Genomic DNA, 22227 nt, shown 5'->3' with positions numbered 1-22227 from the left:
TACCTGGTCTAGTGGGACTGGACTGTCCCATTTTTACTGCCTGTCTGCCCTTCAGGCTCCCTGGTTGTCTCCAGCATTTCACGCCTCTCATTTTGGTCAGATGGTTGATAGGACAGCACTAACAGCATCCTGTTCCTTCTAGTGCAGAATGAAATTCTGCAGCCATGGAAATTCTGTGGTGCAACACAACTCTTGACACATACCCTCTTTGATACTTTACTGTCTTTAACATGTAAATGCAAACTACACACCTTGTACAAAATGTATTAGTGTTCCACTGAATATCTTCTTTTTGTCAAACTGCCATAATGCCTTTTACATTTTTTTTAAATGCTTTTGCCAATTGTTCTGCCATTTAAACCATATTTTAAAATTGAAGTATTTATATAGATATATTTGAACTATCATCTTGACCTAGCTGCCTATTTTTATATGCTCTACTTACCTATGATATTTTTTTCTTTTTTTTCTTTTTTCTCTCTTTTTTTTTTTTCCCACTTACCTTCTATCTATTTTTCTAAGTCATAGGCTTTCTGTTTTTTCAGACTACACAGATATATCAATCTGAAAAATTTGCTTTCCACAGCTGGCATGATTTCCTTGATTTTTATTTTAAAATTGCCTCATAGCATTTTCAATCTTGAATGTCAGCAGCACTGATTCTGTTTTGATTAGTTGAAACCTGTCTTATATAAATTTCATCTGCTTCAAAAATTTACCAGATACTAATAAATATAATCCCCTTTTGCCTACACAGTTTAATCAATCATGCACTGAGCCTCTGTTATCTGACACAGTGCATAAAACCAGGACCAATGAAGAATGCTCCTATGTAGGACAGCATTTTTAGCCTCCTGGTTTAAACTTTGCTTTCAGGACCTCTTGCCTGCTGCTTGTTTGTTGGTGGTGTGCATATGAGCCATAGCTATTGGGTCTTTTTTAGGACTCACTAAGAGATTGTCTAGATTCCTTGTGGTATGTGCCATCTTTTTAACTGCACACATCTTTTCTAGTAAAATGTTTGTCCATATTTTTATTTACTTGGTCATGATCTTAATTTTATTAGAAACAAAGGAGATATTTTCCTTTTTCTGCTTCTGAAGGGAGCTCATCCTACTAAAGACACCTGTCAGCCTTTGTTGCATGTGGTATCTGTTGAGTAACTCATGGAACAGCATTGGCTAGTGTTCATGTCATCCAGGACCACTTTTTGGGAGATGACCTCCTCCTGGAGGTGAAGACCAGATCCAGCAGATGAGGTCCACTTGGCCCAACCAGGGATATCTGGCTACTATGATATCAGTCTGTGACATCACATGCCAGGCCAAACTTCCACTGAGTGAAAGAGAGACTATGGATGGCCTATACAGATATGACAAGACCCAGACAGTGTCTAAAGGATGGTTTGGTTTCATCCTCACATCCTGTGTTGGAGCTGAAAGTCTTGAAATGTCCATCCACTAAGTCAAGTTATATCTCACTTTGGGTTGACTGACCAACAAATGGCCTTTTGGTGTATTGTCTGTTCATGTTTCTATGTTTTCTGAAAGGATTATTTAAAGTCTTTCTGGTCAAAGAGCCCATCCTAGTAGTCCTGAAGAGATTACCACTGAATTTATGACAATCTGCTCACTCCTTTTTATATATACCCTTGAAAGTTGCTTCCACTACAGCTCAGCAAACAAAGCAAGAGAAATCCAGGGATTTAGAGTCATCCCTCCTACCTGGTCTTCGTATTACAAGAGTTTTCTTGAACCTCTTCCCTAAGTTGCTGCTGAAGTTTTTTACTGCATTTCACTTTAGAAAGGGAATTAACATGCCAGTTAACTCCCCTTGTGAGGCCTTTAAAAAGAAAGGCATTACTTCACAATCTGATTATATAGAGGAAGTTGCCTTTCAACTTTCTGAAGCCAAAGCTCTTCAGGCCTTTGTAGCATATATAAGTCTTGGCACAGTGACTTCTGTGCAAACTAACAAGGTGTCAGACCCTGCCATGAGACAAGCACAGTGAATTTACTGTCACTGATTCAGACACACTCCATGCAAGCTCAAGTGATGGTAGAAGCCTCGCTGGAGAGACAATGCCTCCATTCCATCCAAGGGAATTTTAATCTGATGTTCACCAAGCATTGCTCTATTGCAGAAGCACTGCATCTGATAGGTAGATCATTTGTGTCTTGGGATGCCAATACCTAATTGGAGTAAATTAAATGAGAGGAGTAACACAGTATTGCTTGGAATCACACGCACTGTGAGGGTGCTTAACAAACATGAAAAGAAGAAAAAGCAATTACTTATGAATGACTGAAGTTTCAAGAGGCATGATGCATGGGTATTCACTAACTATTCTCATTTTTTTTTTCCACTGAGGTCTCTGCATGTAAGTGGAATAATTCTTCTGCCTGTTGAGAAGAAACTGAAGGGATAAGCTTACACATCTTGTTGTTGGTTTGTTTGTTTGTTTGTTCTGTGAAAGAAGCATGAACAGAAGAAGAGTGCATGTGTCCCCTTTGGGGACTGTGAAGACAAAAACTCTTCATTCTCAGGCTCATGTCCATGCACTGTGTGCAATGTTCACTTTCACAGCGTATCCTGAAAATTATTGCCAAGTATTTTTCATTACATCTTCCTCTCTTTGGCTTACTCTGCTTTTCTTTTAGTTTTTAAAAATGTTTCCAATGCACTTCCAGAAGCCACTGATTCATGAGAAATTGTGTATGCTGCAGAGGATGTAATCCAAAGTTGCTTGAACGGTGTTACTTGCAATTGATAAAGGTACTGCCTAAAACTATAGTAGTCTCTTCACAGAGACTGCAGTCTATGTTAGAGAAAGCAGTAAGAAACTTCACCACCTCTCACTTCTTTAGATGTCACCACTCCCCTTCCTTTGTTTCCTGAGATGAAAAATAAGATCTAAATATATGTTAAATTACACTGTCTCAATTTAAGTGTATTTTCCTCACTTCTACTGATGCAGAGTGATATTATGACTTCAATTAAAATATGTAATCAGAGTGTGGATTGAATTTTAATCCCTTAACAGTTTGGGTTGGGTTAAAGCTGAATCGACACTTCTAGTGCTACTATTTGGATGGAGACTGTTTTATACAGGTCAGGCTTAGCAACAACAATGTATCTTTAAGACAACATTCACAATGTAAATTAATGTTTTATTTATTGACCATTTAACTTTATGGCAATTAACTTTCCTTTCAGAAAACATTGCACACAAGGAGAACGATGATTGAAAAGACAGATTTTGAGTGCAGATCAACAGAAAAGAGAAAAAGCAGCAATGTTCAGCCTCTGTTAATAGATCACTGCATCTTATTTGAGGAAAAGTTAGTCACATTTCTTGGAAATTGTTTAAGCAAAATATAACAGTGGAAAATACTTCCCTCTTCCTCATAATTGTATGACATCTGGTTAGGAACCTAGTTGCTATAAAGAGGAAGGGCAGAGAGATCAAGTCAAACATGTCTCTGGTGCTGAAAACTTCAACTGCACAACTGAAAGGGAAATAAAGCACCAGTTCATTGGAAGGGGTGGGGCTGTGGGTGTCCCTGGTAGCTGCATTTGCATCGACGCCATGTGAGTGATAAATGAGAAACTCAACCAGTTGCCGTGAAGCACTGGCCTTAAACACTACTCAGAATTCAGGTAAAGTTGTTACTGTGGGGAAGGAATTGGCAAGTAGCCCTCTCTCCTCAAACAAGCAAGAACTTAAAAGCCACATGAAACAGGTTATAAAGTGAAGAAATGGAAGGACTGGATCTCTCAATTTGCCAGAAGTACATTTTTGTGAGTAGGAGTGGTAAGAGAGGCAAGGAGGTGTTTATTTTTGGACAGGTTCATGATTCAATGGAACAGCAGGATGTGTTTTGTTTGGATCAGATGGGTAAATCAGCATGGATAATTAATTCCTTCTTATAACTTAGGGGTTATTACTTACTCTTGAGGTGAAGGAAGGAGGTGGAAAATCCTATCATTAGTTCCAAACAGCAAGCTTTGTCCTCATCCCCTGGGGAAGAGGCAGAAAGCTTTCCCAATTAATAAATTATCTTCATATGAAGCTACTCTGAGAGATCATGTTAGTGTTGATGGAAGAGGTGGTTTGGGGCCAACAGAAGGCCCAAGGCTCTCCAAAATAACCACATGAGTTTTGCTTTCAGGTACAACTGGTGCCCAAGAAGGAAGAACGGTGGCTGTTGTGCATGTTCCACATGCATTTGAAGAAAAACAGCCAGTGATGCAGGAACTTGCTGCCTGACATAAGGTGATGCTTGTGTGTAGATGTGGAAAGATGAGAGAGCTCATCAGTCTTCTTCTGGCTCCATGCTTGGTTTTGGGGGTTGGAACTACTCGAGGTGAGTGTCTGACTCTTTACCTCTATGTTTTCCTCCTTTCTTTTCTACTATAGTTCCTTTTCTTTTAGCCTGATATTTCTCCGTCCTCCCTTTATTTTCTACTTTCATCTTGGTGGCAGAAATAGCAGGGGATTTGGTGAGTGTACATGTGGGTAGTAACCAGGGTTATACAAAACACTCCAGATGTATGTCAATGGATACTTGTGAGTGGTATTTTAGCAAGACCCCAAACTTCGTGAGCTAGACAATATTCAAGGTCTGTTAGTATTTTTACTTAAATTGACTAGCCATTAAGTTTCACATCTGAATATGCCTGACTATTACCAGTATGAGCAGTGACTTCACCTGTCTCATTGTTAGATATTGCTTTGGTTTATAGCAAAACTTTTTTTTCCCAACTTGCCTTTTCTTCCTCAAAAATAGCTGTCTCCTCATTACATCTATTGACATGTCCTGCCTTCAAGTGATAGCTCCCTTTTCTTTAGAGAGCTAGCTGCTTCCTAAGAGACAGGGATCTGAAAGCAGGTTGATAACACAGCTGGCAGAGCAGAGGCACAGCACCTGTGCGAGTGAGGAATTTAGTCATTACTTATGTGTTGAAGGCTCTGAGGTATTGAATAAAAGGTATTGAAGTAAAAGGTACTGAAAAACATACCCATTGCACACCTGTCTTTCCAGAGACAGACACGTCTCTGCTACTTGGGAGGATTATGCTCCCTTGCCTAACGTGATTCGCAGTACTGAATGTCATGAACTCCGTGATCTCTCAAACATTAGTCCTGTGATGACTAAAACAACCTTGTCTTTGCAGCATCTTTCACTTTTTGTACCTGAAAGTGACTTGGTTTGGGCACTGTTGTTTCTTGCATGATTAGGCATCAGCTGCCCTAGGCCTGCTGGGAATGCAGAATAATTCCTTATCATTTCTGGTCTGCTGTTTCTGAAAAAAAGAGCTCTCAACCAAGCTGACCCTCGGTCCATAGTTCCCATCGTAGAAGGGACAACTCCAGTGCCTGCTGTTGGAGTTTGAATTCTCAGGGAAAGGCACATTCATTTTCCCAGGTTAACAGTAACCTCTCCTCAACACACTCCTCCTTGCACAGAGCCTTTCACAAAGAAAAAGGTTCTCTGCAAATCCACCTGTGAGGCATGCTTGTTGCTGATAGAGTGACACAAATTTTTCTGCTGTTGGATTTTTAAAATATGTTTTTCTTGCCAGGCAGCTTTCTCCTTTCTGTGACTTAAATGTCATTGGAGCTAATCAGAGTGGGTGTCTCTCACTTTTGCATTTGATGTCTTAGAGGCATAACTCTTGCTAAGGCAAGTGGGCTTATTCGGTGGGCACATGAATGTATTCACCACCATGACAACAACCCACAAAGGCAAAACTGAATGTCCTGCTTAATGAGGCAACTGTTGTTTTTTTTTTTTTTGCCTTAAATAATAAATCACTCACTCATATCCTGCACTTACCACCTTTCTACTGAGATATCCCTGGACTGCGAGAAGAGCAGAGAATCGGTGAGAGCATTTGTTTGGATTCTTGAAATCTGTAAACATGTTCTTAGAAGCTGTTTTTATAAATGTGTCCCAGATTCTTTTTTTTTGTTAAGGAGTACAAAGGTCAACATGACACCACTTTGGTCCTGAACATCCTCCCATTCAACTTGGAGCCTTGTTTATTACAAAACTATGCAGAGGTTTACCAGGACTCAAAATCATGCTGATATTGAGACACTGATGCTGATGTGAGTGGTCAGCTGAATAAATCCCCATTCAGGATTGCCTAGTTGGTCTTGGTACTCTCATTTCCTCCTACTGGGAATGTCAAAACATCGTTTGTAGGAGAAAACAGACTTCTTATCAGGGAAAGCTGCTCTTTTAGGCTCTCTGTGTTATACTCACACGTGCTTGACCAGCTTTCCATCTGCATTGGAATTTCATGGAGCATCAGGCCTCTGCAGTTCGGGAAGAGAAAAAGACATTCAATCTGAAGTCTTAGATCATAGTTCATTGTATCAGAATGGCCACGATTCCTGTCTAGGTGCAGGGAGTGGAAAAGGGAAGACGTAGTTTGAGGTTTTAGTCAGTGTAATGAGAACCTTTTTCTTCAAAGATATGAAGGCCAATGAGGCTTAAAACCACTAAGCTTAACCCTTTGGACTTATCTTTTGAATTAGAATATTTCTTGAAAATTAATTTTACCTATTACAAAACAATTCCAGCTTTTCTTCACAGGTTGTAGACCAGAATCTTAATTTTCTTGCATGACCATTCTGATTTACAAACAAACAGAGTAAAAAAGATGAGTATTTCTCTGTCCAAAGACTCAGTAAAATTCTAATAAATGGCAACTTATGACAGTCCAGCCTGCTCTAAGAGCAGCAGCTGCTGTTGGAGACTTCTTACCTTCAGGCTTTCCCATGAAGGACCAAATTTTATTTGTGAAATCCACACAGTATGAGCTGAACAACATAGGGGTTATTCCCAGGAGGTCTCATCACCCAGGTCCTCGCTTTGTTGTCTCTGCCTTCTCCAGCACAGTAGCAGACCTTGCGTTCATTTTAACATTTCTTACTACCTCCTTTAGCCCCATCTCTCTTCTGATTGTTTCCTTTTTTCAGTGAGCATCCCAATGCATACCCTACAGTGTTATAATGACTACATGTCTCTTACAACTTGCACATGGATGGAGTGTTCAGAGGCTCATCAACTCCTGAATGTGACTCTGAACCACGGCTGTGAAAAGTAAGTGCCTGACTGGTGTTCTGTGAAGGGTCTACAGGGGCTCGGCTACTGAACCTAAGAGGTGGAGCTGGGCAAAAGGACGGTGGACTGGGCTTGCAGTCAGAACAGTATCCAGCTTGCAGACACCAGTGTTATGTCCAGGCTTGGGAGAAAGTTGCATCTGTACAGGATGAAGAACAGGAAGAAGAGAATATTAATACTAATCAAGTTTTTTCATTATGTTTTCATTCAGTCTCCCCTGCTTTTGCTGTGAGAGCACATGCACAAAATATGCCAAGCCATGTTAATTGTTGCACCCGAGTGGAGAGGGATGTGTCACACTAGATGCAGTGATGATAATAACTAATCAGAATGGCAAAGAAGGCTTCTTCTTCCTTACGCCAGCAAGAGCAATAGCTATGTTGAAATAATCTCTGCAAAAGAAACTGTGAGAAAAACAGAAGTTGTACATGTTTGTTTGAGTTACTTGGTTTCCTCTCAGAGATACTAGGCTATGTCTTGCATTATCTTTTTGCTCCTTCTGCTTCCTTTCAAGAAAAAATAGAGAACAGTCAAACTTGAGAGTATGAGGGAGAAGAAGGAGCAAAAAGATAATGCAAGAGAAGACAGAAGAGAGGGGAAGGGGAAAAAGAATAATAGTAGAAGCAGGAAGTGGAGGAGTAAACAGCAGAGAGATTGGAGGGTGGGAAGAAAACATGACATAATAATAGGAAGAAGTTATTTTGGTTTTTATTTTTGAGAAAGAACTCTAGGATTCATTCACTAATTCACCTGACATCTGTTGAAATCAATGGAAAAGGTGCTCTTTACAGTCTCTACAGTATTGCTGTGGACTGAAGTCTACAAATACGGAAGTGTTCCTGTGGCACAAAGGACTCCGCAGTTTGCATGGGTTTTTTGGTTTTGTTTTTGGTAGGAGGACTGCAGAACCACAGTCCTCACAAAACTTCTGTCCCAACTGCTAGCTGCTTTTCTATGGCTCACCTTTTTTAACTTCTCTAGTGTCTAGGATAGCATAACATACATATGTACACATGTCAACTGCCAACCCCACTGTTACAGAAACAGCAAGTTTTGCTGGCTAAGAGAAGGTGAACTACAAATAGACAGTGACAGTGAGGCATTAATGTCATTGATAATGGCATAATCCCACAGTAACAAGAAAAGCAGAGCAGTGAGAGTAGCTAAGATCAGCCATCAGTCCAGATCCTCAAGGAGGTCTCTATCCAGCATGCAAGCTTCAGGTCAAGCTAGGAAGTAAATTCCACCGGTCACAAGCAGCAATGTGTATCACCAGGCACAGACATGGCTGCCTCACAGCCCAGGCAAAGACCAAACACAAGGGCCTGAAATCAAAAGTAGATTCTGAGTGAAGGTGGGGAGGCACTCAGGCTAATTGCAGCTTAGACAGCCTTGAGCAGGGGAAGCCAAACCCCTTATTGGGAGGGCGGTGAAAGAGCTTGTGCTCAGGGCACAGACACCTACCAACCTGGGACAGTTATTGTGAGTTCGTCTCCCTTGGAAGAAAGGAAGAGACAGTAAAGAAGATGTGCTTGATATTAGAGAATTTATTTATGTCACTTTATGAACTACAGGAGTTTGCCACCATAATTCAGTGGTAGACATTGATATAGAAACAGAACAAAATAGCACGTGAGGAAGGTTTCAAACACCACACTTTGGGCCACTTCGTGGCATCCTATTCAGACAGTCATGTTTTTTATTTTTTTATTTTCTTTTTTTTTCTCTCTGTATAACTAGGAACAAAGAAATGACATGCAGGTCTCACAAAGGTGAAAACCACGCTGACTGCCAGAACTTCACAATGCATTGGGTATGTGACATCCATGCATGTGATGAAGAAAACTACAACTTTGAATTTGACCTGACATTGCAGGCAGAGCTAGATGTCTACTTGTTTCAGAATGGTAAAGATAAACCACTAAGTCTTGTCTCTATTCTTGAATATTTAAGAGTTTTTCAGAGTAACATACTGAATATCTAACCCTAAAAAAACCCGCTTAGGTCAGCCCTTAACCTGAAATGTAAGAAAAATTGGAGTTAAATGGCTACAAGGCCGCATTAGTACCTTCACATTTATTTGGGATATGCAAAATAGTCTGTCTTCAATTACTACAATGGAAAAAAATAGGGGCAGTCCTGCCAGCAAACCAGTGTCTTGACTGGGATTGGGGGAAGATATCAAAAAAGCCTTTCATTTCAGCACCATGCTCTACATACACTGTGGTATATTATTTCATAAAATTACTATAACACTGCAAAATGGCACTGCTCTCTCAAATTTCCTCTTCCAATAATGAATACATTTCCCAGGTCTCGTAGAGTACGCACTTTATAGTGAACAAGAATCATGGACTATTTGTAGCAATCCAGGAAAATTGTTAAATATCCAGATTCGGTCATTCAGAGAACATCCGCAAGAGATTTGCTTCCTCTCTTCACATCCCCGTCCTCACTACCTCCTCTCATGGGTTGTACCTTCACCTTCCAGTTCAGACCTTCCCACCTCAAAACCTCTCAGTCAGCTTGATGACATCAGGAGACTTCTTGCTGACCTGGAAAGCAGCTGATGGAAGCCAAGGGCTGGGCAATGCCCTGGAGCACGAAGTCACTTACAAGCGGGACTGGGAGTCCTGGGAGGTAAGAGAGGAGGAGCTGGGCTGCCCTGGTTTGGGCTGCACCCTTGTGGCCGGCTGAGAGCTTGTGGAACAAGCTGTGCAAATGAATGACATTGCCCTTCTCAGGCACTGTGAGGAGATGCAACACGTTGTTTCAGGTCAGGAGGAAGGGGCTCTCTTTCTGCTTGCAAATGATTTGCTCAGTGAAACACCATCTATCCTGGATTAAACGTAAAGATCTGTCCTTCACTGAAAAAAAAGCATCACGCTTGATTTTGAGTTGTAATTGATTTTGCCCTGTATCCCTCCCAAATGGAATTAAAGCATGTTCAAACAGGAGCCCGTGGGTTCGTGTGGGAAAATGGCAAAATACATTTGAAGCTGCTTCCCCTTCCAGGAGGAGGCACTGTTTTTTTTTTTTTTTTTTAATTTTTGAAGTGTGCATATCCCTAACTCCCCAATTACCTCCCTCCTATTCTCCCTCCTTTCCCCCAACAACAGAAAGCTGCCTCGCTTTTGCTCTCCAACACCACACGTTGCCACCTCAGCTGCAAGGACCTTGTCCCAGGGAGCAGTTACGTTGCCCGTGTGCGAGCCAGACCGGGGCAATCCAGTGGCTTCTCTGGGCAGTTCAGTGAGTGGAGCACGGAGGTGTCATGGGAGACCCCTGAAGGTAGTGTGGGACAGAGTGGGGGTGTGCAGGGGTGGAAGCTCTGGCTGGGAAGTCAGACCTTTCCTGTGACTTAGCTCACTCTCATCTGCTCTGAAGGTGGCCTTCAGCCCAGGAACCTTCGCTGCCTCTACAATGGTGCAGATCGTCTGACATGCAGCTGGGAAGTGAAGAAAGCAATCATCACCTCTGTCATCTTTGGCTTGTTCTTCAGGGCCACTCCAGCATCAGCGTACGTCCTCTGTCCATGGCAGCATGCCTGTGACTCTCCCATGGAGTTTCTGCTCTGTTTCATTCCCCCTGATCTCAGCTCAACCTCTTCTTCTTCCCTCAGAGAAGAGGAGTGTTCTCCTGTGCAGGAGAAGTCTTTGCCCCATGTCCCATATGTGGTCCAGAGCTGTGAGATCCCTGTCAGCAACTCCAGCAGTCAGAGCCACTACCATGTGTCTGTCCGGGCCAAGAAAGAAGAAAAGCTGATTAATGCCCGCAAAAACAGTGAGTTGCTGTGTTGTCTTGTTTCTTCTGGTTGTTTCCTGGAGAGATGCCTGACTGCACAAATGTGGCAGAGGGCAGTGGTGGTGAGGAAAAGTGGGTGGGAAGAGGAAGAGGAAGAGACTTGGATGCCTGCAGAAAGTAACAGGACATTGTCTCAGGTCAGAGATCTGGGAGAAGTGGTTTGTAGGTGTGGAGTCCCTTAGTGGCATTTGTTACTCTGAGGAAGGTGGCAGCAGTGGATGCTGCTCTGCAGAAATTCGGGTTGTGACGCAGAGCTACCTGGTGAGTGGTTGTCACCCTGATGACTTCTCTCTGACTGACCTTCATGAGTGCCACAGGCTTCAGGGAGTTGTGGTGACAGTAATTGTGGGGAGTGTGTCACGATGTGATTTCTTAAGAAGCCAGCGGCGTGTTGTGGGATTGTGCAGTGGCTGCTGGAGCACTGGATGGGTCAGGACTCGTCTGCTGAGTGAGGTGTGTCAGGTGGATCATCTCTGCCTGCATGTATCTGGAGGTACTGGTGCAACTTTTCACACACTAACACTGGCAGAGCTCCTGCAGTGAGTGAAAATACCAGTACAGATGTTTCAAATATTGCTTTCCTGCTTTCCTGTACACAGGGAGTGCTGTCAATATTAATGGGTATGGATTTTCTGTTATTTCCTGTCTCTATTGCTTTCTTGTTTTTGACAAGAAAATTAAGATGTGGGGATTTAATAAATGTTAAAAAGCTGAGACTACTTACATTGCATAAAACAACGTTGTTCTCAGTGTCTGCAAACTTTTAATGGCCACAGTGGTGAAAGGAAGTGCTGGACCAGTATGTTGATGAACAGTCTAAGACATTCTTGTGTGTTCCAGTTAAGGTGATGCCGCCTACCAATGTGTCAGTAACAGTGACAGAGAACCAAGAGTATGAACTGAGGTGGATAAAACATACTTTGGGATATGGCTTCATAAAACAGAGATATGAAGTTAAGTACTGGAAAAACAACCAATATGAAAAGGTGAGCCTTAGAAAGTGCAGGAGTCCTGGATTTCTCTTTGTTGGCCAAATGGGTAAGACAGTTCCTCTCATCTCTGTCATTTGTGCTTCTGTCTTCTCTCCAGACTCTCCAGAAGTTAAATATCAACAACGATGAACCTCCTTTCACCTTCACCCGGCAGATGCTGGCATCATCTACAGAATATAGGGGGAAAATGCGTGCAAGGGTGAATACGCCTCTGGATTATGAGGGACCTTGGAGTGAATGGAGTGAGGAGTTCACCTGGAAGACTGAAAATGGTACTGCTCATGGGGGCTACTTGTGTAAGGTTTTGTGGACTGTTAATGGTTCAAGTGCCTCTATAGAAAAATACATTCTCTCAGCTGGGGTTATGTCCAGCCATGAGCTAGTTGGGGTCACTTCACAATGTAGCTGTCCTGTCTGCACCCTTGCAGTACAGCAGCAATGCTAATGAGGGAGCAGAGCAGGAATGACTTTCAACTTCTTCCCTACGTCCCTTCACAAGGTGTGTGCAACCATCCATAATGGTTTCCACATGAAGAATCAAGCAAAGACTCTGCCCCAAAGATCATCCTTGCTTCCTAATGCCAGTAGTGCATTGTGCTCTCAGTGACTGAAGAGCCTGAGACTGCAAGGCGACACAATATAATCCATCAGATTTTAAAGTTTGCACAGTGACTATAGGGTGGCATAAAATGCACAACAGAGTCTACTGAAGATCAAGCTTTTACATGTTTATTGCTATTTCTGGACTTTTGAGTCCAAAGTAATGTGATCTTGCATGATTTGTCCTGAGGAAGCGTGCAGTGGTAAGACAGTGGCTTAGGCAATTCTGAATCTTGTTGATGATCAGCTGTGGCCACTAGCAGATGAAGCTCTTTCTTAGAAAATCCCTGAAACCACCATCTCTTCAGAACTGTACAGACTAAGGCAGACCTCAGATGCCTGAAGATGTGTGTTATTCATGGTGGAGCGAGGTACCTAACAATCTGTTTGTTAGCATCATTTCTTTACTCTGTTGCCAGTAAAAATAAAATAAAATAAAATAAAATAAAATAAAATAAAATAAAATAAAATAAAATAAAATAAAATAACATAAAATAGTAAAAAAAGAGAATCATTACACGGAACAACTTGTTTGGTCAGGAAGCTGTTCAGGCCACAGCTGGTCTTTTCCACCTCAGTGGGTATCCCAGCTGTTTGAAGGCCTCATGATCCTGTCCCTTGACCACCTGCATTGCCCTCATCTGCTTGCATGTGACCAGAGTGAAAAACACATTGTGGGAAGCAGCCATTCTGCAGGTGGATTCCTATTTCTCTTTCCTCTGTTTCAGTTCTGCCACCAGTGGTTCTCCCAGTGATGTTCCCAGTTCTCATCATCACTTTGCTAATCATTACTTATTGCAGCTACAGGTGTTTTCTCAGGTAGGTTTCCATTGCGAGCAGATCTAACAGGGTTTTGGCCATGTGTGTGGCATAAAGGCTGAGGCACTTCTTGTCGCCATGAGAGGCTGGTCTCTGTGGAGATGAGCTGTAGTGTGTGATGGGCAGCCTTGTGCATGTCTGCGAGTCGGGAGGTGGTGTGCCAGGGCTTTGGTGGTGCCTTACAGTGCAGAGCAGCACAGCGTATGGGGTGCAGTCTTGTCTGGTTGCAGCCACATTGAGAAGCGAATCTTGAAAACTCTGTGTTGTTGTTGCAGGAAGAAGCAAATGTGGGAGGAAAAGATTCCGAACCCCAGCAAGAGTCTCCTGATCCAGAGCTACCTGGAGGTAAGAGGACACGGTACCTTGCAGGGTGCTCCTGCAGAAATACAGCATGGAGTTTTCCAGGTTGAATAGAAAGAAGGGAGGAGTGTATGGAGATGTCTGGTTGAGGGGGAGATGCCAGCTCACTGTCTGGACTACCATTGGACAAACTGCTGTCCTGTCTAGGAGGATTATGGACCCTGGCTGAGCCTCATGAAACCCTTCACTACAGACTTTGGTCTTCTGTCTGTTTTCCTTTCTTAGTATACAGCACCTAAGAGTTGAAAAAGAGAACAAACTTTTGCCTCACACAACTGGTCAGGTTTGCCATCCCTTTCCTCCAGAATGCCTCTCAAACTCCTCATACATGAAACCCATTGCCCCTAGATGCTCTTGACCTTGCTCTGTTACTGGTCAGGATGTTGCCTGACTCTCTTTAGTGCTGCCTTCTGTAGTCTTTGTATCTTTACCTCCCTGTATACTCTTCTGCAATTGCTGGAGGTTGACTTTATACTGTGAGATATATATTTCCTACTACACACTATAGTTCCCAGATATGGACCTTTTCTGCTATGCAAGAGAGGAGAGGGCAAAGAAAAGGAAATTTATAGTTTACACAGTCATATCTTTAAAGGCATTTTAAAATGTAAGTGGCTTATTTTTTACTCCAGCCCTCTCCCTCACCCATTTCCTGATTTCATCTCCAAGGGTCATGCAGATCTTGTGATCCAAACCAATTATTACCCAGTAGGTGCATATCAACACGAGGCACTGCCTGGGCTATACTTGGAGTTTTATGAAAAGAGTGGCTAGGTTCCTTCCTGGAGCCGACTCTTTCATGTTTCGTTTTCTCACTATTGTAATTCCACAGCCTTATCTCTTTGCAATTCTCCCCTGGAACCATTTGATTTGTATTTGATCTCACATCTGTAACGTCTCTATCTCCTTAAGGCAATGCTGCTAATCTCCATTCTACAGACAGAGAGCTCATGCTATTTTTGCCACTATGTTTTATCTTCTACTTAAGCTAAATGACTTCCACCTCATCTCTGGCTCCCTGCAGTGCAAGGAAGTGATGCACAACTCCAGGGAAGAGTGGCCTTTACAAAGATTAACTTAGAAGTTACTTATCCAATTGCAACACTTTTAGCTTTTCACCCCTCTCTCCTCTGTTAGCCTCACCCTTTACCTTGAAAGTCCTTTTGCCCCAATTTATATTTTCACCTTAAGTGGAGTGCCTGATCTTAGCTTTGCTCTTGAAGGTGCTGAGCATGGTGGGCTGTCATGGTCCTCAGCTAAATGTTCATTCGGCAAATGGTATTTCTCAGCCCCTCATTCATTCAGCAAACAACATCTCTCAGGCATGCATCCAGTTAGTATTTGATTCAGGGGAAGCGTGTTACACCAGGCTGCTCTACCTGACGTGTACCTGCATGTTTTACAGGATCTGATAAATTTCCCTTGCATATCATTTGTTTGTTCTGATTAATTTGGCTGTCAGCAGACATCATCAATTTATTTTTCTGTCCACACACAATAATCAACACTATTACAAAGTTATCTACCGCTCTAAAAAGCATCACAGTAGTGTTGCTACTTGATATGCAGCTCTCCATCCACTCCCTGTTCTTAGTCATGTGGTTCTGACCATTTTCATCCCTGTAGCAAATTCCCTTATCCTGAACTTTGTAAACATCCCAGCAATTTTGTTTCTCTGGTCAGACAGCACAGGAAAGTCCTTTGAGCTCTACAGCTGCAATGTTGCCCAGAGTGTCCTCATATGCTGCTGAATCAGAGCGGACATTCCACAAAACAGCAGCTTTGAAGTTTCTTGTGGTGGGAACTGCAGTAGCCACTGACTCCTATGCTGCATAAAGATAGGTCAGGGGTAGGCAATGTAGAAGAGAAGGGATATAGTCTTCTGGAGGACAGGACATTACTATGTAGCCACAGCCGTGGGATTGTTTCCACATTACCATCCATTGTGACTGGAAGATTGAAGAGAAATCAAGCTCAGCTTCTTCTGACTGGATAATGAAGGAATAAATGTGACGAGATCTGCAGATTGGGGTGAAGACGAAGGAGGGGAAAGCTGATAGATATTAGAACAAATCAAAGTGGTATGAAGGTGCCAGGAATACACTCAGACTGGCAGTTTTTTAAACCTGCATCAATCTATTACAGATTGCCTGTAGCAATGTTACTGCTGTGTTTAGGAGAGGAAACAGCACAGCCCTAAAAATGAGAACATCAAGGTTGTTGGAACAAAAGTTATTTAGAAAAGATTACTTCTAAAACATAGGCTCATAAACTGATAAATGTGAATGCCTGGAAGCTCGTTCTTGCACTATCACAAATGTGCTACTAGCATTCTTGTGTCCATGGCTCCCAGCTCTTCCTGGCCTTAACATGACGTCTCTTTTCTTAGAAGTCTTAAAATCTTCGTTTTCTCTCTTCAGAAAGCTGTCAGCCAATGTCCAGTCAGCCAGGTGGGCTTATATAGACAGAACACTTCTGAGGAGCTGGAGCCGATTAACTGCCTTCAAGTGCTGGATGGGTACGTAAGCAGCTCATTCCCTCTTCCTTTCTTGAAAGGGTCCTTATTAACCATGGTGTAAGAGCAGGCTCTGCCTGGATATCGCCGTTGCCATGGGGAGGACAAAGCATTTTCGCCTGTTTATCATCTCCTAAGTCTGTGTACACCTTCCAATCATCTATGGAAACTGTAATTGCCGTGGCTGCAGACCTTGACTTTCTTGGCTGGAAGTCCAAGGATAAAAACTACTTCCTTTCTCCCTCTGTGTTTCCTTCGGAAATAGGTTTGAATAACCACTTGACAGGGTGGAAATCTTGTCGGTTGAATTCCTCCCAGCCCACCTGACCACAAATTCCCTCCCTCAAAAATACACATATTCCCTTACCTCATCATCCTCTAGAACTGATATATTTTCTGCTCCTTGAAGGAAAGTCTGAACTTGAAAGTGAAATGTGAACTAAGAAGAGCTGCAGTGGTCCTGCCCAGTGCGCAGCTATCCTGGGTTGCAGAGCAGCCAGGGAGGTTGACACAAATTAAATTGACTCTTGGGTTTCATTATAATTGTCTGCCTTTTAGGAGAGAGTGTCAGGTCTTTTTAATATATACTTTTGTAAGCCATGTGAAGGAAAAATGGATTATGTTTGTTACTTCTTTGAAATTTCTGTCTTATCCCCTTGTCCAGCTTCACATTCAGTGATTGTAAGAGACAGAGGCCCTTTATATTGAAGAAGTAACTGCAAAATATTACTGAAAGCTTGCGAGCTGCATAAATGCTGATGCTAGCAGTCATACTGCCTGAGTCTGAACTGCGAAATAAATCAGGGCCAAGATGTAGTATCAAGCACTGCCTTGTAACTGCTTGCCCTGCTTTGTTGTCAGCACTCTCCCTGCCATGGTTTGGCTTGTGCCAACTAGTGCTCTCCAAGATGACACCCTGGCACAGTCTGGGAGATAGCACAGGGTAGCAACTATTGCCAGTGGACAACATGGACATGACTGTACCAGGTCAGGCTGTGTCCAGTGTCCTTCAACAGTATTATAGCAGGCTGTGCACCCAGGCCGGGCAACACACATCCTGTTTTACACTACAAATACAGCTGTAACACAGCGGTCACACCATGTCATGCACTTTGGACTGAAAGGAACAGACACAAAACCTTAGCTGTGTTTTAGACTGCAGAGACACTGCAGGAGGCCCAGAAGATGCCATGGCCATGCAGTGTGGACACAGCTAGTCTATGCCATTTTACCAGAGGGCCAAGGAACGGTCCCTATCTCTGTTTTCCCAAAAGCTGATTTGTGCTTGGCACTGAGAAAAGTTGGCACTAGACAGTTGATCTCTTGCTGTGGCACAGAAAAGGATGAGGCTTGCATCTTCTAAGTAAGGTACAAGAGATGTGGCCAAAGGTTCTTTTTCATTTCCTGGAAGATAGTGTACCCACTTAGAGCACCTCTTGTTCATATGCAGTTACCACCTTAAAGAGCTGTCAATTAGAAAGCTGTCAATAGCAGCTAAAAATCCTGTGTTTTTTCACTTGAACAGGATGACTAAGAGCTCAGCAGAGTTCCATGGAGCTGAGGCAAAGACAGTGCAGACTTTCCATGATACACTGGCTCCACAAAACTCCTGTCAGAATTCTGGAGTGCCACATAAAACCTCATTTTCCTCGTCCGCACTCATCTGGCCATTGAATCAGACTGCTGGTCCATCCTGCCAGTTTGCCAGGCTACCTCTCAGGAGTGCTTCTCATGCAAGTATTGCTTCCCAGACTTGCTTTGCTTTCAATGGTCCATACTTGTACAGCTCAGTGATGTCCTCCCAGCCTGATATGCATCAGACCCTGCAAGTGAACCTAGCAGGACTCCATGGGAAATCACTTTCCCTTCAGTATGTGACCCTCCCAAAGGAGGACTGTCCCCACACTCCACAGGGGCAAGAACAGCCAGGAGCAGGTCCTCCACAACCCTTCCCAGATCAGAAAGAAATGATGCAGCACCTGAGCGATCAGAAAGAAGTGCCATCGGCCCTACCAGCTTGTGAGCAAGACACAAACATGAGAACAGAAGAGCAGAAATCTCCAAAGGCTCTTAGCTGTATCACATCTCCTCAGCACTGCCCCCTGGAGTACATCACCACAGAGAGCCTATTAATGCCATCAGCCAGCGGCTCGACCCATCTGCCACTTGTCACTGCAGGGGAGTCACCTGGTGTCTCACAGGAGCCCCAGCTCCCCAGTGACCACTCTTGCCATGAGTTTTCTCCTGGGAAAACTGGTGTCATGGTCCCAGTTTCAGGTCAAGCACCAACCTCTTCTCCTGAATTGCACCTGGATGTGTTTGAAGACTCTTCAGGTATTCATGGACCTTCAGAACCCACAAAAATGTCCTTACATATTCCTTGAAAAGGCAAGGTTCCCAAAGAACCTGTGTCTGAGAACAACATAGATAAATTTATTCCTACCAGCACCATAAAAGTTTTCCTCCACTATGGGCAATTGCTACTCTGTCCCCAACCGGAAACCCAGTAAGAGGGCGGAGACAAGTCAGAAAGATTCCCAAGTATATTTGGTTTACAAGTCAAGTTTTTGACAGCAGGGAAGCTACAGGGGTGTCTCCCATGTGATGTTAGAAGCTTCCCCCATGTCCAACAAAGTTCCAGCCAGCTCCAAGATGGACCTGCTACTGGCCAAAGCTGAGCTCATCAACGATGTTGGTAGTACCTCTGTGGTAATGTATTTAAGAAGGGGTAAAAACTGCTCTGCAACATAATTGCCATGTACCTGCTTTAGATAGGCTTGCTTCACATTCCCCTGATAGGTGCAGTTGGCAGGGGAAGCAGACAGATTTAGCTGGGGCTTCCTTCTAAAAACAGGTAATCAATTTCTGCTCAAGCCTCTTAGGTTATAGGAAAATTATTTTTCTGGGGTACATAATAGGTCTGAATAATCAGTTTTGATGCTCAAGACCAATGAGCCCAAGTGTTTAAAAGAAAATAAGTATAAATAAAATGGCAGCTCAGCATAAACACTGGTAGGCCTGTTTACTAAAATCAGCAGTACAGCCTGAAAGCTTCTTGGTAATGTGGCCCATTCCCCTGTTTTGCCCAGATCTGAGAGAGTTCATTGTCCATGAGGAGATGGTGCTTCTAAACCTCGCTTACTGTTGCTAAGTGCAGTGATCCCACCTCTGATGCTGGGTCACTTCTCTTAGCAGCTTCAGCCCATGAAGCCTTGGTTCTGTCCACAATCCCACACTGCTCCCTCAACATTTCAGATCCTCAGAGAGGAGTCTGTGTCAAACAAAACCCAAAGAGAACCCTGAGAAAACACCTTTTATTATTATTATTACTATTATTATTATTTATTTTTTTTTCACTTGCTTGATCTATGGCTTCTTTGCTCTACCACTACCAAGGGGAACACCACAGGTAATTCTTAGCCCTCAAAACACCATTCTCTCTTGATGGATGTTTTAAATACCTTTAAACTTAAGACACAATTGTATTTCAACCACAGTGCCCAAGAATGGAATCCACTGAAGTCAGTTCAGTTGCTCCCTCTTTGTTGTGATCTCTAGCCACTTCAAGCAGTGCTGGATTTCTCTTTTATCCCATTATGGGCAGGATCAGCAGTAACTACTCCATTCTTTTAGGAGTACTAGGCTTACCTCCAGATAGATGTAGCTGCCAATTCAATTTTTTTTTTTCAGTGCAAGCTTTACAGAATAAAGGATTGAATTTAAGAGCAGGCTGAAGACACTGGTAAGAGTTCTTGCAGTGATTGTCATCTCCTGTTCTTAGAGCTGTTACAGTTTCTTTAATGAGCCTTTCAAAGTCATTTGCAGTGGAAATACCAAAGGTTGGAATCATTCAGCATAGCATGAGATAGGCAGAAGTCAGGGGAATAGATGAAAAGAGATTGGCTGGAGAAGAGGAAATATTAAAAGTGATACCGTGCAGAATGATCTGTGCCTCAGCTGCAGGGACTCATAAGCCTAAATTGGGAAATACCCTTTACTATAAGAAATAATAGAAGGTATGAGGAAAGAGCTGCAGAAGCTTAGATGTACTTGGTCTCTTCTACTTCAAATTGCTGTAGTATGATTATCTGTATTTCAAACGGATCGACTGTTCATAGATGACTGAAACAGTTCTTAAATAGCTGTATTGGTGAAGGCTTTGCTACACCAGATAACCTATGTTTTTTCTCCAAGTTCTGCCCTGCCAGTTAGAAACGTTGACTCAGAGCTGCCACCCAATGATCAGACCTTGCAAAATCACTGAAGTACAGGTTGCCCATGTTGTCAAGTGCTGAGTTCAGTGAGAAAATGTAGAGACCAACTAATATCTCACTGCAGTGAAAGGCCATTTCCCTCTCCACTCCCTTTCCATTACTCTTTCTCAACATTTACATACCCCATCATTCTCATTGCCTCACCTGCAACAATGTCCTTTGCTTAGAAGATTTAATTTGTTAACTTGTTAACTTTGTTTTTTTTCTTCTGTATTGATTTTCTGCTGGTTTATCAAGATCAGTCAGTTCAGATTGTAGGCAAGTGTGTCAGCACCAGCACAAACAAGCAAGAAGGAATGAACTGCTGAGAGCAGAGGGATGGCTAGAAGGGGGATTTTGTGGGTGTGAGGACTTATTTCAGCCCTGTTCTTGTCTAACTGCATCTGACATGCTACTTGGAGATCCAAAACTGGCTTTAAATACATATGTTTGGATACTCAAAGCACTCTGGTCAACACAGAGTGCCATACAGGGTAATGATCCTTGCCAAGGTTCTGGCTAAATTAGTCTGCTCAGCACTCAGAGACTGCAGGTATTGATTGCTCCCAGTGGCTGCGCTGCCTCATGGAAAGCCGTCTCAGTTATCTGTGCAGTGTGTCACCCATCAGAAAGTGCTTGCCCTGACTGAGCTGTAACATTTGGTAAAACAAAGAAGATGAAGGGGGATTGCCACACATATGTTCATCTGACACCAAACACCTGTCACCCATCTGAGTGAATTATAAAATGTCAACTATTTTGTACTATTTATGTGCTTATAAAAATATTTTCATTTGTAAACAGTGTACAAAGTGGCTTTACTCCACTGCAGGAGACAAAAAACGCAGTTTGTGGCAGAGCGTAGCAGTGTACCAACAAGACTTTTCAGTCTGTTTCCCTTCTGATGTAGTTTCTTCATCAGCCTTCCATGGGTGGCAAAGGGCATTTGCTCCAAGCTGTATCATAATCCTGGAGTCTGCCTGCCCTAATGTCTCTTTAATTCTAATGTCTATGAGAAATAGATCTGTAAACCTATGTGCTGATTCAGCCCACATGTTACATTTTGTGCATTAGCTAACTGTGCCCTGAACTGCCTGCTTCCAATATGCCAAACAGCATCAGTAGACTTCTGTTCAGCTCTGTGTTTTCTGGATTAGGGCTTGCTGCAGTCTCAGAGGACAGCATTTGTTATGTACCTGGAGTCATGCTGGTCATCAGTGCTGGATACAACACAGAGAACAGGGTGTTCTACAGAGCTGTGCTGTTCAGCTGGTGTGTGCTCTGACAGAAGCCACGTGGTGCTGATGCACAAGGAAAACCCACAGGGAGGTTTCTACAAGCTGCCATTTGGCCTGTCTCCCTAATTTGAAAGACTTGGACGTGTGCCTGGAAACATCTAAGTTCCAAATGGTTAATTATTGTTGATGGAAAATGATTATCACTTGATTATCATTAGTTACATTTTAACCTCCTTCACTACTTTCATGAAGTCAGCATATTGTTATCTAATACACCACCAGTGAAGGGAGAAGTAACAATCCTAATTCTGCCCCAAAATGGTTCATATCAGAGAGCAAAGCATCAACCTTTTAACATGGTGAAAGCTTGGGAACAGGTGGGAAAGATCGGGGCATTGCTATTCCCAGACACGTACTTGGTGATTGCTGCATCAAACTGCTACACTTTGGAGCTGGAAGGCAGGATCCTGGAATAAGGGCCATTAAATACTGTGAGAAAAACAAATCAGG

General features: G+C 42.9%; 1 protein-coding gene across 1 annotated transcript; it reads left to right on the top strand.

The window, feature by feature from the left end:
• Positions 1–4173: 4173 nt before the first annotated feature.
• LOC110365248 (cytokine receptor common subunit beta-like) lies at positions 4174–21305 on the top strand. The gene is made up of 12 exons (XM_065047729.1): positions 4174–4367; positions 6992–7115; positions 8877–9043; positions 9628–9776; positions 10256–10427; positions 10524–10919; positions 11781–11926; positions 12030–12204; positions 13261–13351; positions 13627–13696; positions 16132–16229; positions 17752–21305. Exons 1-12 carry the CDS (start codon positions 4280–4282, stop codon positions 18608–18610), a joined length of 2535 nt encoding a protein of 844 aa, XP_064903801.1. The 5' UTR covers positions 4174–4279; the 3' UTR covers positions 18611–21305.
• The last annotated feature ends 922 nt before the right edge of the window (positions 21306–22227 follow it).

This window comes from Columba livia, chromosome 1 (assembly GCF_036013475.1).
Source record: "Columba livia isolate bColLiv1 breed racing homer chromosome 1, bColLiv1.pat.W.v2, whole genome shotgun sequence".
Lineage (NCBI taxonomy): Eukaryota > Metazoa > Chordata > Aves > Columbiformes > Columbidae > Columba > Columba livia.
Note: the sequence above shows the minus strand (reverse complement) of the source record. Positions and strands in the feature narration are given on the sequence as shown.